Source organism: Myodes glareolus, chromosome 24 (genome assembly GCF_982192425.1).
Source record: "Myodes glareolus chromosome 24, mMyoGla1.1, whole genome shotgun sequence".
Taxonomy (NCBI): Eukaryota; Metazoa; Chordata; class Mammalia; order Rodentia; family Cricetidae; genus Myodes; species Myodes glareolus.
In genome coordinates this window covers 28880338-28897495 of record NC_142049.1, presented here as the reverse complement: position 1 = coordinate 28897495, position 17158 = coordinate 28880338, and the positions used below count along the sequence as shown (strand labels likewise).

The window sequence follows — 17158 nt, the reverse complement described above, 5'->3', positions numbered from 1 at the left end:
ACTAGTTACTATTGCTTGTCTACTAGTATATTAGAATGGATCAAACGGAAAGGGTAATTCCTAGTACAGATTTGAAGCAGCTAGCATTATAATACTAGTTAAATATAAATTAAGCAGAAACATTTCAGTAAATTCTCATCAAATACAGATAAGCACAGAGATTAGGTACTTATGTAAGGGACCAGTGTAAAGGAGGGTACCTCCCCAGAAAGGAGAAGTAGAATATAGTGTTAAGAACAGATAAAGGGGATACTAGAAGAGAAGGATTAAGTGGGGCATAGAATGGAAAAGCAAGGTAAAGGAAGAAATATGGGAAGGGACAACTAACACTAATGGCCCTTTGAATAACCATATGGAACCTAATACTGTAGAAGTTACAATATATACACAAGTGAAAGAAATTTAAATGGAGTCACCATATAATGGAAGAAACTAGTGTTACAACTAGTCATTCTATGCCACTAAGTAAAATCTCCAATGTCAGGAATGAGCTACATCTTGTTGAATTATTGGCCAAATGGATCTCCTGGACCTTTACTTCAAACACTACAGGTTACTGCCAAAGCTACTGTTAACTCTCTGCAACCTGATGGGAAGACCCTATTCCTGAGGACATTTATTTACTCATGCCATTGAACATGGAGAAGTTGAAAACTGGCTCTTAACTAGAAGGTTCAGCTCTACCAATTAGCATTCACAGTGCTGGAAGGTACTACACAAGAAGCACAGGTGAAAAAAGTAATCATCATTCATATCATCGAGCGACAAACCCTGCAATCTACAGCATACATAAGATATACTGGTACAACAGTGGACAAATGTTATGGGAGTATCCAACCACTTTTTTTAAAAATTGGCTTTAAGGCTCATTCCACAAGATAGAACCCATACCTGACATTGCTAAAGTAGCCAAGAACCTGGGACTAGATAGGTGATGAGCCTAAAGGGAATAATCTACTATCATTCTGCTAAAGAACACAGCAGTGATATGATTCCCAATGACATTATGCTATACCCATGGATCAGTACCTCTCTTAACCCCCATCAGGGAAGTTTCTTGGTAGTAGACAGGAATTAACACAGTGACCCACAGCTGGACTGTGCAGAAAATGAGAGATTTTAGATCATTCTATCCTAAATGGAATGTCTTCATCAAACCCCTCCCCTCAAGATTTGGGAAGGAGATACAAAAATTTTAAGAACTAAAGGAAATGGCTGACTCCAAGAAAGCAGTGTCTTCCAGATACAACAGAACTGATACATATACAAACTCGCAGAGACTACGGCAGCACATATAAGACCTAAACAAGATAGGGTCCCAGTGCCAAAAAGTTGGAAAGAAGATGCAAAGTCCAACTCATAACCCACAAGCTATCTGCAACTGATGGTTGGAAAAAGAAAAAAATCAGTTTTATCCAATGGGGCATCAATGGGTATTCTCAACCACAATCTTAGGCAAACTCCCATACCCCAAAACAACTGGTCAATATAAAATGAATAAAATGAACTCCATGTTGGTGTGTTGGAGGTTGAGGTGTTTTGTTATTTTTGTCTGATTGGTTTATTTTTTTGCGTTTGTTTTGATATTCATTTTTTGTGGTTTTTGTTTTTGTTTGTTTAAAAGAAATGAGGGAGGGAGGGAGGGAGGGAGGGAGGGAGGGAGGGAGGGAGGGAGGGAGAAGGGGAAGGAGGGAGGAAGGGAGGGAGGGAGGCAGGCAAGCTTTTGTCGACTATTACAAAAGCTGATCAGACGAACCACTCTAACTAGGTTACTATACTAGACACATACATAACCAAGTGTTCATGTGCACAAAATAAGAATTAAAAAAGAACTCTTTAAAACAGTATCAAAGTAGAAAAAACACAAATGTCTATTTCTAACAAATAAACATAAATACATAAATTATGTTATTTATATTCAGTTATACACTGATAAAAATATAAAAATACAATGATACACATTTATATACAAGGGTAAACATTCCTGAAATTCACAAGTACAGAACTGCTCAAAAGAACACATACCATACAAATAAATTAGAACAACAGGCATATTTAATCTATGATGGCAAGGATTAGTTAAATGCTGAGATAGGATTTGAGAGGTTTTGACAGCCATTATCTACTTTATAGCTTCACAAAACCACCAACATAGCAACTAAGTCCAAGGTAGGAACAGGCTAATTCTAGTTACTAAGCTTCAATTATAGTCCATTCTACTATTATCTTTCTAATATTTCATATTAGCGATGGTGCGCGCCCTAATCCCCATATTCAGGAGGCAGAGGCAGGTAGATCTCTTGAGTTTGAGGCCAGCCTGGTCTAGAAAGTGAGTTCTAGGACAGCCAGAGCTACACAGAGAAATCCTGTCTTACAAAACCAGAGGGAGAGGCAGAGAAGGAGAGGAAAAGAGGGAGAGGGTAAAGTTCTGCACTGACCGACTTGAGAAAGCACATTTTCAGTGCTATGCTGGTCCTGCTGAGCTTTGTAGAAGCTGGTCTTCAAACCCCTGACAAATTTCCCAGAGATAACATCTTTCCCTACTGAATGTGCATTGAATATAAGGAATAAGCGGCTTACTATAATATTTTCTGAGATTTTTTTTCTTCTTTTCTAAATCAAGGAGCCAGTCAACTTATCTAAGAACAACCAACATCAAAGATTTGGGGCCTAATGGCCATAGAGTTTTATACTAAATACTCAATAGTTAATAGTTATAAAGTATACAAATGAATAGGTATAGTGGTGCTAATAATTCTTGGAAAAACAGGCAGCTAGTTTTGGGAACAGATTGTCAATCAGTTTTAAATATAACAATTGCACTCCACATATCAGAATCATACTGATATTATCCTGAATTTGAAAGAATTCACTGATATTAGTACTGCAAACTTATGAATTAAAGATGACATACGATACATACATATTTCAGAAGTATGTGAGATAATAAGGCTTCAAATCCATGTTCATTATTTCTTGGCTAAGCACAAAATGTAAGTGACTAGAAAGCATTCCCTGGTAACTGCAAACTTATAAAATCATACATTCCTGAGTACAAGAGAAGACATTCTAGCAACAACCACAAAGACCAGCAAAGACTAAGCATGGCATGAAGACCATATGGGTAAAAATGGAAGGATTTCCTTTTCTACTGCACACAGGAGAAAACATACTTGAAGATTTCTTTAAACCACATGATGGACACAATTCTATATCTAATATTTTTCATTTATTCTGGAACTTTAAACACTTAAGAGAGTTGAAATCAAATTTAAGAAAGATTTGACCATTCTATATTATGTTTTAAAAATCTGATAACCAATTAAATAAATTAAAATTTCATTTACCTGCCGGTTCCTCTCATCCATTATGCGTGTGATTTGTATTTTCTTCCGCCCCATTTTCAGATACCTTTTCTTCCTTATATTCCAAGTAATTAATTCAGAAGCTAATTTCCTTCAATATCCTAATGCATCGTACACAGTTTCTATTATGTAACCTTCGAGTCCAAGCTACCGCAGAAATTTCTTGAGAATCTAAAAGAAACACAAATAAAAAAATGTCAATTTTGTACAACCTGTAAATCATTAAATGCTACAGAAATTTCAAATTTGCTTTTATACTGACACAGTAAGCAGTCTTAGGTTGGAATTTCGAGTTACAGACATAAAGTGAGCAGGTGAAATCTTTGACTACCCCTAAAAGTTCACCTGGATCTCTTTGTACCTTTATCTCTAAGCAAATGCAGTTATAGTATTCCAGGTTTTCACAATGTACATAATAACAAGAGAAACAACAATAGCCAATGTTGCTTAAAATAGTCAATGTTACTTAAAAAAATGCCTGGCATATAGAAAAATTAAAGTATGGAAAAATCTCCATTCTATTCATTCTTACATAGAATCTCTTTACTTAGACTTTATTATTTCTATTTTGTAAATATGGATAGGAGACTATGGATGCAGAGACACAGAAAAAAAATTTAAGTAACAAGGCAAAAGGCCACCCAATAAGGAGGCAAACATTGGGATAACACTTCTCAAAATCAGAATCCTAAACCTTCTATAATCAGCAACACACAATCTCTTTATTGCTCCTGATGACCATCATGCAAAAGATAACTAATATTTGCCCTTATAAGTTCTTCTAAATCAATTTATCCTATGGCCAAATTTTAATACTATTCATCAGTCTACAAAGATACTACTGTATAAACTTTATACTATTATGCATTTAAGTGAAATACTATTTCCTCTGGACATTAAATGAATACCTCATCTACTAAGATTCAATTTGACTATCAAATTGAAATCCAGACTAACATTTCAACTTTATCATGCAAATTCAGGGTCTGGTTAAATGCAATGGGCTCATTTCCTAGCACCAGTGCTTCCCTGCTTACTTATCTTCCATGTTCATTTATTGTTTTATATAACTGTAACACCCGCTACAATGATAACTTACTAACTCACCCACAATAAATGTACTCCCAAACATCAAATCGAGCATAACGATAAAATGCTCAATAGAGCTAGGGCAATAAGAAACAACACTTGTCTAGCATTCTGGAGACCCTAGGTTCAGTCCCAAGTATAGCAGAAAAGGGAAAAAGAAAACAAGAGTGAGGAGGAAGGGTGAGACAAAACAGAACAAGAGAGGCAAAGAGAGAGAGACAGAAAAAAAGTAGAGGGGGGTATGCCAAAAATACATCGTTCTTCACCTCACAAAGGACAGAGTCCACAAGGGGGAAAGACATCAATCCATCACATGAATAAAGCTGTACCATTCGAAACTGAAAATGTCATTTATCTATGTCCAACCTGGACTGGCATGTCAGGAAATGTTCACCTGAATATGAAGATACACATAGAAAAAAATAAACCTAAAAGAATGAAGGTCAAAACCGGGACATTTTTAGGTGAGTAAGAAACAGCACCTTCCAGATTATACCAAAAGGGACCTCTTCAAATAGAAGAAAAAATGGATACCAGATATAATTTGAATAGGTACAAAAAATTTAGTGAAAGAAAAAGAATACATAAACAATTCTACATAAATACTAACTAAAATGTTAACAGTAATACTTATGGATTTAAAATATTATTAGACACAAACAATATTATTTCAGGAGGGTAGTAAATGGAGTTAAAGAGCTTGAATTTTATTGATGAGTTAACAGGGAACTCTTTGTAGTTTATTAAGTCAAGGGTACATGTCACAATCTCTAAACCACTGCAAGAACAAAAAAAAGTACAGGTAGTTAAAAAGGCTGCAAGATGGAGAAATGGATTAATGATTCAAAAAAAGCAAAGAAGAGGCTATAAACAAAAAGCAAACAGGAAGGTGACACATTTAATCCAAGTATATGGCTATTCACATTAAATATAACTAAATTAAACCTCTAATTGAAAAGGATAGCACAACCCCATTTTAAAAAACCTTGTTTTATGAAGTTTACAGAGGTACTATCTTAACATGAAGATACAAGCAGAGAATGACACACTGTGTAAAACACAAATCAACAGAAAGTTTTATGCCATAGTTTATCATGGCAAACTTCAAGGCAGGACAGACACATATGAAGGGATGAAAACATTGGATAATTTACAAAAAAAAAAAAAAAAGTCTTATTCGGGCCAGTGGAATGGCTCAGCAGGAAAAGGTGCTTGCATATAAGTTTGCCCACCTGAGTTTGATCTGTAGACCCATGACCTCCAAATGTGCACCATAGCACTGTACATACACAGACACATATACACCACTACCCCATCATTAAACAGTTTTGATTTTATATATATGTGATGGAGGAAGGTCAGTGTGAATGTCTGTATATCACCTGTGAGCCTGATGCCCACAGAGGCCAGAAGAAGGCACTGGGTTCCCAAGAGTGGGAGTTACAAACAGTTGTCATCCACCACGTGGATACTGAGACTTAATCCTCTTCAAGAGCAGTTCCTGAACTTAATTGCCAAGCCATCTCTTCAGTTCCATGCAATTTTTTTGAGGTTCATTTTAACAGTAAGATATAATACCTAATATCACATATAATCAGAAATCCTTCTTAAAAATCAGATATTCTGGAAGGAAGTGGTGTCACACACCTTTAATCCCAGCACTCAGGAGGCAGAGGCAGGTGAATCTCTGAGTTTGAGGTACACTTAGTTACTCAAGATCCAGGGCAGCCAGGGCCACAAAGAGAAACCCTTTCTCAGAAAACAAACAAATAAACAAACAAAAAAACAGATATTCTATTTAAAACTATAACCAAGAGCGTACTTGCTATTTTTAAGTGAGGAAATTATGTTGTAATTAAGTCATGCTCTCCAATCATTACTCTTTCTTTTAAATTTAACTGAAATATTAAAGAATGCTCATTCACAGAAGTAAATAGTTCAGAGCAGGATATAAAATGCTTACTACACAATTTATTGAGCAGTAACTTTCTCCCTGGCATTTTCCCCACTGGCAACCAAGCACTTTTTAACGTTTTTATACATTACATGAGTTTAAGAAAAATTGAGGGCTAAAGAGAAAAGGAAACAGACACATGCTCAAGACAAATGCACACAGCAGGCAACGGTTCGTAAGCTTTTAATATGTCTTACTGCCAGCAACAGAGACACATTCTCTTCTACTACCCAGTACAGGGACTTTAAATGTCGACATGAGAGTCCAATAGTCTACCAACTGCATTGAGGATGTATTTTCTCATACAGCTTTACAACTGTACTGAATTTTACTTCTATACAAATGGACTTTTCCAAATAACTAGGTTAAGAAACAGAAGTCTGACTGTAAAGAAAGTCAACCCCCAAAGACCTGTCTGAAATCAATTGTAATAAGTAGATTTTAGCAGAGTATTCTTAGCAACTCATGGAACAAGCAGTTCAAAATGAGTGAGATACAACCAGGCCAACAACCTCAGTGACACAGAGAACACTTTATCTGTGACTGCAGAAAATACCCTCTTTATAATCACATATAAAAGTTGCCAAGTGATTACATGCCAGATCAAAAGACAGACATGTACAACAAAAATTTAGCCTCAAAACCTTTGTGTGTGTATGTGTGTGTATGTGTGTGCACAAGGATCAAACTTCTAAAAGATCCATATTTTAAAGAATGAGAGCTATAAAGCTGTTTCCATGAAATAGATCAGGATATAGTACCAACATACCAAAATCTGTTGCAGTTCTACACACTTAATGTGAAACAAAGTATATTAATCAAGGAAATAAAAGACTAATATACTAAAAATTTTAAAACACTAGTCACAAATATTACTCATGAACTATAAAACTTTACATATTTAGTATGTAATTACGTATTTACAATACTACACAAAGCAATCTACAAATACACTGTAATTATACCAAAATTCCCATATTTTTGTAGCATTTGAAAAAGTCACTCTGCACTTATACTGAATCTCAAAGCAATCCATATGGTGAAAATCGTATTGAAAAAGACTAAGACTGGAGGACTCACTTTTTATTCTTTCAAAATTTGCTAAAGTCACAAAATGAAAAGATGTTGCATAAGCACAGACTAATGCAACAGGATAAAGGGCCCCAAAATAAAAATAAATTATTTTAAATAAAAATACCAAGATCATTCAACAGCAAAGGGTATTTCGAACAAATAAAGAAACTAGATGCCCAAAAGGAAGAATACAGCTGCATACTTATCTAATGCCACATACAACATCAACTCAAAATTAATCTGAAACTGAAATCTAAACCCAAGTGCTCAAACTGTAAAACTCTTAGAAGACAACAGAAAAGGCTTCAAGAAACTCAATCTGACAGTGACTTCTTAATCACAACACCAAAACCACAACATATTAAAGAACAACAAACAAGACTTCACTGAAATTAAAAACATGGAGGCTAAAAAAACTGCTTGATGAGTAGAACACTTGCGATACAGCCACAAAAACCAGAATTTGCATCCTCAAAACCTATGCAAAGCCAGGTGGATGGGACAGCTGCCTAGTCAATGCACAGGAGGAAGCTCTCTACTCAGCAACGGATTCTGCCTCAATTAGTACAAAGAGGACACTACATGTCAAGCAACCTAAGACTTCCATATGCACTACACAGGCATACACAGGTGCACCCACACAAAAATGACACAAAACATGCATGCATATCATACATATATAGACTAAATAAATAAATAAATACATTTCAATAGATATTACTAACCGGAGAATAAAAGTGCAATCCCCCAAAAAGGGAAGAAAACAACTACATATAGGACAAGGGATTAATATACAAAATATACAAAGAATTCCTAAAATCTAAAAGCAAAAAAGATCCAACTTTAAAAATGGGCAAAAGATAAGATAGGCAAGATCTTAGTAGATACAGATATCTGCAACCAGCCTGATGGCCTGAATTCAATTGCTAGAACTCACACAGTAAAAGGAGTGAACCAATTATGAGCAAAGACAAGACAAGAGTGGTAGCTCATTCATGAAATCTCTGCAGCTCTTGGGAAACTAAAACAGAAAGAACAATGCAAGTTGACAATTTCAGATACATAATGAGTTCCGGGTCAGTTCTGACTCCAGAATAAGATCTTGTCTCAAAAAAGAGGGCAAGGAGAAACATAGGCATGTATTTCTCAAAAGAATGAACATATGAAAAAAGGCTCAACATCACTAATTACTAGGCAATGCAAATTAAAACCACAACGAAAAGCCTCCCTACACCCATCCAGATGACTATTTACATTTTATTATTGTGGGGGGCACATGTGTCACAGATTGAGTGTTTTGATCCACCATGTGGGCTCCAGGGTGGAACTCAAGCCATTAGACTTGGTAGAAAGTACTTTTACTCATCCAACCATCTTGCCAACCCAAAATCACTATTACTTTTTAAAGTATAAAAATAAAATGTTAACATGCCCATATAACTGAGACCCCTGTACAATTTACAGGAACACAAACTACAACAGCTGCTGTAACAAAAAGGTATGACAGATGCTTTTTAAAAATAATATCATTTGATCCAACAATTTCACTTCTAGATACATAAATTAAAGAATTTAAAGTATAGATTAAGATATGCACACCAATGTTCATGGGAATATTATTTATAAGAATCTAAAGAAAAAGAGGGCAAGCTAGAGGGACCAGTGAGTAAAGTTGCTTGCCATCAAGGCCAAGGACCTGTGTTGGATCCTGGTACACAAATGGTAGAAGGTGAGAAATGACTGCTATTGCCTTCAGACTTCCATGCACTCAGTGTGGCATGTGCAAACTCACTGTCTGTCTGTTTCTCTCTCTTCTCTCTTCCCTCCCTCCCTCCTTCTCTTTCTCTCTCATTAAAAGGACTGAACAATGAGCAGCAAATGCTCACAATACATTTTTGTTAGTAGAAAATAAAATTTTACTTTTCCTTCTAAATTCTGTGGACAGAAGATAAAAATAATAAATGACATAAGTGAAGAAACTGAAATTTAGTAACTTCTGGGATTTTTTTTTCAGTGGTGAGAAAAAATTACTACAAACAAAAACTACAGCTGCTTTTAAAATTTAAAAAGGAAAAAATTCTGATCACAAAAAAAAGCATTTAAGAATGAACTTTAAACAAGGTGCTTCTACTCCAGCACCTTGTGCAATTTCCGGGCTCTACTCTTCCTAACACGTTTACAGTTTCAGGCATTATCGGACTGAGACAGTGTGTACCACACCTTGAATGAGAAAACCCAGATCTCACTAGACTCAAACATATAATAACATTAAACGAGCTAGAGATCTTGGCAATTTCTACATGAAAATAACTTTTTTAATAAGAAAGTTGAAAGTAAATGCATTATAAGCACCACACAGGCTAAAAAAAATTCTCAGATATTTGGGGTGATGTAACCCAAATATATGGTATTACTACTAAAAACTATAAATGTATTTATTGTATAACATGTTATTAAGTATTTATGATCCCAAACCAAAATGAGTATTAATATTTCTTTGCCAATACAATGGAAATAATAAAGCATGAAATGGAAAACATTTCATAATTTTCAATAATTGGAAGAAAATTTGTGTATGTAAAAAGTTATAAACCTCATACAAAAACTAAAAATACTATATTAAAACATATAATTTTTTGTTTTAAGTATAAACAGCTACTTTCGTTTAAGACCCCATTTACTGTAACTTATCAAATCAGAAGAAAAGAAAGAGTGCTACCTAAGTCAATATTGTTTGAGGACTTCCTTTAATCTGAGTCTACCCTTTACAAACATCAATAAAGCTACCTTTAAAAATACCTTTTTATTTTCAAACAATCTTAGAAATCATCACATCTCCTTCATCAAAGAAAATGAAATCTGCAGACATTGGCAAGTCCAAATTTTCAGCTAAAATGTCAAGAACTTAGTGATTAAAATATTCAGTAACTTAGCAGTTATTCCCAAACTTCTAATCATTAGTATACTACCTATCCAAATGATGTACTACTCTGCATTACTATCCACTCTACTGTTTTCTTTATATCAATCTCCTCTTTTATTTTTAGTAAATATATTACTTTTATAAAATAAAACTACTATAATTTGCCATAGTAGGAAATAGCCTGAAACATAATAAAAATGTAACTAAATTTTTAAAAATGCAAGAAATTTACTAGTTATGTGTATCTATGTGTATATCATGATATACTTACCACAATTACACAGTAAAAATGTGTAACATATATTTACATAATTAAAGCTAACAGCAATAGCAATTTCAAACACTTGATTTATAAGAAAATGTACACGTGAGAATGGGAAATGTTTGGGCAATTTTTTTTGGTAAGATTAGAATACTGAAAATTAATTCCAAATCAAGAAAATAGCTTTCACTTAGAACTTCTGCCTCAGATGATTTCCAGAGCCTTTCCCTAAATCTGAAAACACAGTTTATAATTACCCTACAGGGATGGAAACAGGTATTACCTCCATCTATCTCTGTCAGACATTTTGGTTAAAAGACTCTTTAAAGTTTTTGAAATAACAGCCTTGTTGAGTCCTACTGGCCTCAAACTAACAATAGTTTTGTCTGAGTTTCCTGAATGCTGGAATTTTAAGTATATGATACAACACCTGACTTTGTAAAAGACCAGGCATGGTAAATGACTTTTTAAAAAGTTTTTTTTATCAGGCCTTTCTAGCATGTTTTCATAGTATGTTCATATAAAAACATTTGTATTCTCATAACCTCTATATAAAATTGACATAGGAAACTGTAGCACAGGCAGTGCTACCTCAAAGTCACAGACATCACATTCTAGCAGAAGTTCAGAAACTAAAAGCCTGGGAATTGAGAGATGGTTCTGTGGTTGAGTGCTTGCTGTTCTTCAACAGACTTAAGTTCCCAGCATCTACCTCAAGTGGCTCATAACCATATGCTCCAGAGGTTCTAATGGCCTCTTCTGGCCTCCACCTCCACAAGCACCTGCACACGTCAGACACACACACCTTTTCTTTCAAAGGAACTCAAGCCTTTTATTAGTTAGAAAAGCTAGTCTCAAGCAGCATGCACCAGCTTTGTCCTTGGGTCCAGGACTAACAAAACAATAGTCTGCAACCCCAGTCTTATGGCAGAAATCATTCAGCTGGCTACTAGCTTACGGCAGGAAAAGAAGTCAAGAATACCAACTCCAGAGAATTAAATAACCTCAGTGTCATGGCCTGATACTTCCCTTCCCTCCATTTTCCACTCTCAATTGCCATGCCAAGGACAGAACAATCCTCGAACATGCAGTTGTTAATTCCTATTTGTCCACACTTTGGGATAAAGATCTTAATCTAGCTTATCTATCCTTTTCATTTTGGTATTTAATTTTTTATTACTTACAGCAGTTTTAAGTCTGCAATTAAATCAATAGAAATATACAAAACTTTCTGCAACATAGTGTACACAATGTGTTTAGCCCTTCACATTATCAATACTACCCACCAAGTTAGGCTTCTTATTATAACTGATGGTCCTATATGGAGATACTATTTCAACCACAGCGCCTCACTGACATTAGGATTCACTCTTGGTGTTGTGTGTTTTACGGATTTGTATGAACAAATAATAGAATGTATTTACTGTTTACAGTGTATCACACAAAACAGTTTTTACTATAAAAAAATCTGTACTAGTCTACATATCTCTCCCTCTCCATTTCCATTCCTGGAAACCACTCATCACTTTTATTAACCCCAGAATTTTATCTTTCCCAGAATGTCGTATCATTTAAGCCACACAGAATACATCCTTTTCAGACTGGCTTTTTCCACTCAGTAATATAATCATTGCTCTGTCTTCTCACTGCCTGAAAACTCACTTTTAAAATTGAATTAAAACACGGGGGGGGGGGGGTTACAGAGATGGCTCAGCAACTGGTTTGGTCCAGCACCCACACGGCTGCTTTCAGCTGTGACTCCAGCACTGGAAATTCAGTGCCAGGGGATGGGATGCTCTTCTGACCTCCCTGGGCACCAGGCACACAAATAGTAGACATGGTACATACAATTAAGTGCACACACGTATACATAAACAAATGATAAGTAAAAAATTTTAAGTTCAATTAAAACATAAGTACAAGCCAAGAGCTGTTACACAGAGAAACCCTGGCTCAGAGGGAAAAAAATTAGAGCCAGAATACAAACATTGGTCTCTAGGATCTAGCAGGACGATCTAGTTTGCCTAGTCCTCCCCATATTTACCCCACCAAACTCCAGGCTTGGATCTGATGCACATTCTGCACATCAGCTCGGTCCCGTGTTGTTTACTGGGCTACATTTCACCTAAGCCATATATTCATCCTATAAGTTCAATACAACCTATACAATCTCTCTTCTGCACCAACCTACTTTGTCCATTTCAGACACAGAATTAACAAAAGATGTCCACATGCCCAGCTCTCAATACAAACATGCAAACAATATGAAAGCACAAAGCAGGATCACACCCCTAAACCCACCAGTCCCACAGAAATGCCTGCCACTGAGAATTACCTAGATGAACCCCACGACACAGAATTTAAAAGCACAATCATAAAATTCATCAAATAATTGAAGGAGTTTAAAGACAAAAAGCAGCAGCTTAATGAACTTAAAGAGAAATAGCTCAAAGAGAATAAATGCCTGAATGATGCCAAAGCAAAATAAAACCACAAAATGATGGAAATGACGAAGGCAATCCAGAATTTGAAAATGTAATTCAATAAAGAGATAGAAATACTGAAGATGACTGAAAGTGAAGAGGGAACTTAAAACCCAACAGCCCAACTAGACAACCTAAAGGAAAGCCTCAATGTAGAATGAATTACGCAGCAAAAAGAATATCAGGAATTGAAGACAAAGTAGAGAATCTAGATAAAATATGTGTGTGTGTGTGTGTGTGTGTGTGTGTGTATGTGTGTGTGTGTGTGTGTGTAAAAGGAAAGGAACATACAGGAAATGTGGGACACCATAAAAAGAAAACCAAAGCCTCAAATCATAGGAATAGATGAGAAGACTCCCAGGTTAATGGCATATGCCAGATTTTCAACAAGATCACAAAAGAAAACTTCCCCTAAACTTAGGAAGACATACCCATACAGATACAGAAAGTACACAGAAGAACACCAACAGACAAGATCAGAAAAGGCATTTCATAGCTAAAAACACTAAGTATACAGAACAAAGAAAATTTGTTGAAAGATACAAGAAAAAACACACAAGTCACAAATAAAGAAAAACTCATCAGAATAATATATGATTTCTCAATTGAAAGAGTCTGCAGCAATTCATCCAAGTTTTAACAGACTATGACAACCAACCTACACTAATACTCCCAGTAAAACTGTCATAGTTGGAGAAAGAAAAACTGCCCACAATATAAACTACCTTAAAACAATTACAACCAACATACTAAACCTAAACCTAACAAGAGACTGCAGAAAGAAATACTAGAGTATAATTACTAAAATATGAAGTACCACTGCAAACACAAACAACAGCACTAAAATCAACAACAAATTGTCTGCAATCAACACACATCTTTTAATAATAACAACTTTAAATATGAGACTCCGTTCTCCAATCAAAAGACACAGGATAACTAAATAGATCAAGAAATAAAATCCATCTATCTGTTGTCTACACGAAACACATTTTAGTTTTAAAAATAGGCACTGCATTAAAATAAAAGGATGAACAAACATACTCCAGTTAAATAGAACCAGGAAGCAAGCAGGTATTACTATCCTAATATCTAACAAAATAAACTTCAAACTAAAATTAATCAGAAGTGATAAATAACAGCATTCAATCTAATCAAGGTAATGGTTAGCCAAGAAGACATTACTATTCTAAATATATACACACCAAACTCAGGGGTGTCCAATTTCATTTAAAATGCACTATTGGAATTAAACACACAATTTAACATCAATCCATTAATAAAAAGTACAAGAATTAAACACCCCACTTTCTCCAATAGATAGATCTTCTAGGAAAAAAAAAACATCAGAACTTACATCATACATCAAATAGTTAAAAGTTATCTATAAAATATTTCACTCAAACACCAAAGAATATAAATTCTACACAACAGCACATGGAAGCTTCTCTTATAACAGACCTCATCCTGGGACACAAAACAAATTTTTCTTTACAAGTTCAAAAAGATCCAATAACCGTATCTGACCATAATACAATAAAACTTAAAATTCACAGCAAATAAATCTCTAGTAAAAACACAAACTCATGGAGATTAAACAACTCATTACAGAATAACAAATGATTCAAATTAGAAATAAAAATTTTCTAGAACTAAATGAAAACACAACACAACAAAACCTTTAGGACACAGTGAAAGCAGTCCTTTGTAATATACAGCTCTAAGTACCAAGACTAAAATTCTGGGAAGAGTACAAATAACTTAATGATGCACATCTCAAAAATTTGGAAAAACAAGAACACATCAAATCCAAATGCAGTACACTGCAAGAACTACTAAGAATAACAGCAGAAACTAATGAAATAGAAACCAAACAACAAAAATACACATGTATACACACAGACACACACAAATCAACGAATCTAAAAACTGGTTCTTTAAGGAGATAAATAAGGTCCTTGGCCCAGCTAACAAAAAGAAAGAGGATCCAAATTAACGAAATCAGAAATAAACAGAATATTTTAAGGGGATAATTTAAAAACCTGTAGTCCAATAAGCTGAAATACCTAGAAGAAATGGATGAGTTTCTAGAGTCAGCAAAACCATCAAAATTAAACAAAGAAGATATCATCAACAACAACATAAGAGAGTCAGAGCAAGTGACAAGACTGAAGTAGTAATAAAAAGCCTGATACCTAAGAAGTTCAGAACCAGATGAATTTGCCTCAAAATTCTACCAGACTTTAAAAGAAATGTCTACAACCAATCCATCTTAAACTAGTCAAAAAATAAAAACAGGAGTAGTGATAGACTCCTTCAATGAAGCTGGTATCATTTTAATACAAAAATCAGGTAAAATGACAACAATTTTACAGGCCAATATCCCTAATGAACATAAATTTAAAAATGCTCAATAGTACAGACATACAGTAAAACAATTATCTGTCATGACCTAGCTGATTTTAAACCAGAGTTACAGGGATAATTCAAAACACACAGGTCAATAAATGTAATAAACCACATAAATGGACTTAAAGATAAAAATCACCTGAGCTATCTATAGAATCAGGGGGGAAAAACTTGGTTAAATCCAACAAGCCTTCATGGTAAAAGTCTGAAAGAGAACAGGACTAGAGGGAATATAGACCTCAAAATAATAAATGTTGTATGTGAGAAACCCAAGCCCACATCATCCTAAATGGAAGAAAAACTTGAAGTGAACCCACTGAAATCAGGAACAAGAGAAACAGGGAAATAAGAGAAATAAGAAAGTCAAACTATCCTTTGTAGTGGTATTTCAATTGTATTTTAATAAATAAAGACTGCCTGAAGATCTGAGAGCAAAACAGTTCCACTGGTAAGTCTTAGAGACCAGGTAATGGTAACACACAGTAGCTACACTAGTTGCCATAGAAACCACATGGTGCATACCTTTAATCCCAGGCCTAGAGAGGATTATAAAAGGGGAGGAAACAGCTCTCAACACACAGTCTCATTTTGAGATTTCTGGAAACATGATAGCCATTTCAGAATACAGTAAAAGCCAGTGGCTGGTCTGCTTTTTGGGTCTTTAGGTTGAACCTCCAATTTCTCTCTCTTGAGCTTTTATTAACAGTGCTTCAATTCCTATTTGCAGATGACATGATACTATACAATGGAGTTTCCCAAAATTCTGTAAGAGAACTTCTTCTAAAACCAAATTCTGCAATGTGGCGGGATAAACAATCAACTTCACAAATCAACAGTTTTTTCTATATTATCACCAACATACAGAAAAAGAGATCATAGGCACACTGCAATGAACAATAGCCTCAATGAAAATAAAATATCTAAGAATAAACCTAACCAAGGAAGTGAAACACCTTCTACAATGACAACTTTAAACCTCTGAAGGAAGAGATAGAGAAAGACACTGTATGGTCATGGGTTGTAAAGTTAATACTGTGAAAATGTCCATTCTATCAAAAGTTATTAACAAATTCAATGCTCACAATTAAACTTCCCATCTCATTCTTCATGTCTAGAAAAGTCATAATGAATCATGCTATTGACTATTTACCTAAAAACACTTATAAAACATGTAAGTCAGATCATAAATACTCACACATAGTTTAAATGAAATTTCCCCATCTGGACTGACAACACTTCCCCCCAGGAGCCACAGATTATCTAAAAAAAAAATCCCAACACCAGACATGAAAAGCCCTCTGTTGAGTCATTAGTCAGGGTTGTCCATGAGACTCACAAAAGGTTATAGGCTATTGCTGTTGCTCTTGGTACCCCACCTCCCTGCCAAGAAACCACAAGGTGGAAGGTTAGTCCCTGATGCTGAAGATATCATACTCTTTGTACACATAACCCAGAGGACCAAAGCTGGATCTGACCTAAAAAGACAATTCAAGTTTCCCAAAAAGGGAAGAAATCAATAGTCCTACCGAGATATGATGCCCATGAACTACAACAACCAATATGGTATGATAACCCAAGGGTGCAGTAGTGGCACACGGA

At 35.1% G+C, this 17158-nt stretch overlaps 1 protein-coding gene across 6 annotated transcripts in view; it reads right to left on the bottom strand.

The window, feature by feature from the left end:
- Window positions 1–17158, bottom strand: part of Mef2a (myocyte enhancer factor 2A) — a 121840-nt gene that overhangs the window by 64096 nt on the left and 40586 nt on the right. For 5 of the 6 annotated variants that reach the window (XM_085682651.2, XM_085682648.2, XM_085682650.2 and 2 more), the window contains exon 3: window positions 3348–3536. In XM_085682651.2, coding sequence (XP_085538777.2) covers window positions 3348–3401 — 54 coding nt within the window. In that variant the 5' untranslated portion in view covers window positions 3402–3536. Of the gene's footprint in view, window positions 1–3347; window positions 3537–4720; window positions 4740–17158 lie in introns of those variants that run through there. The other variant, XM_048434801.3, reaches the window with a different exon arrangement.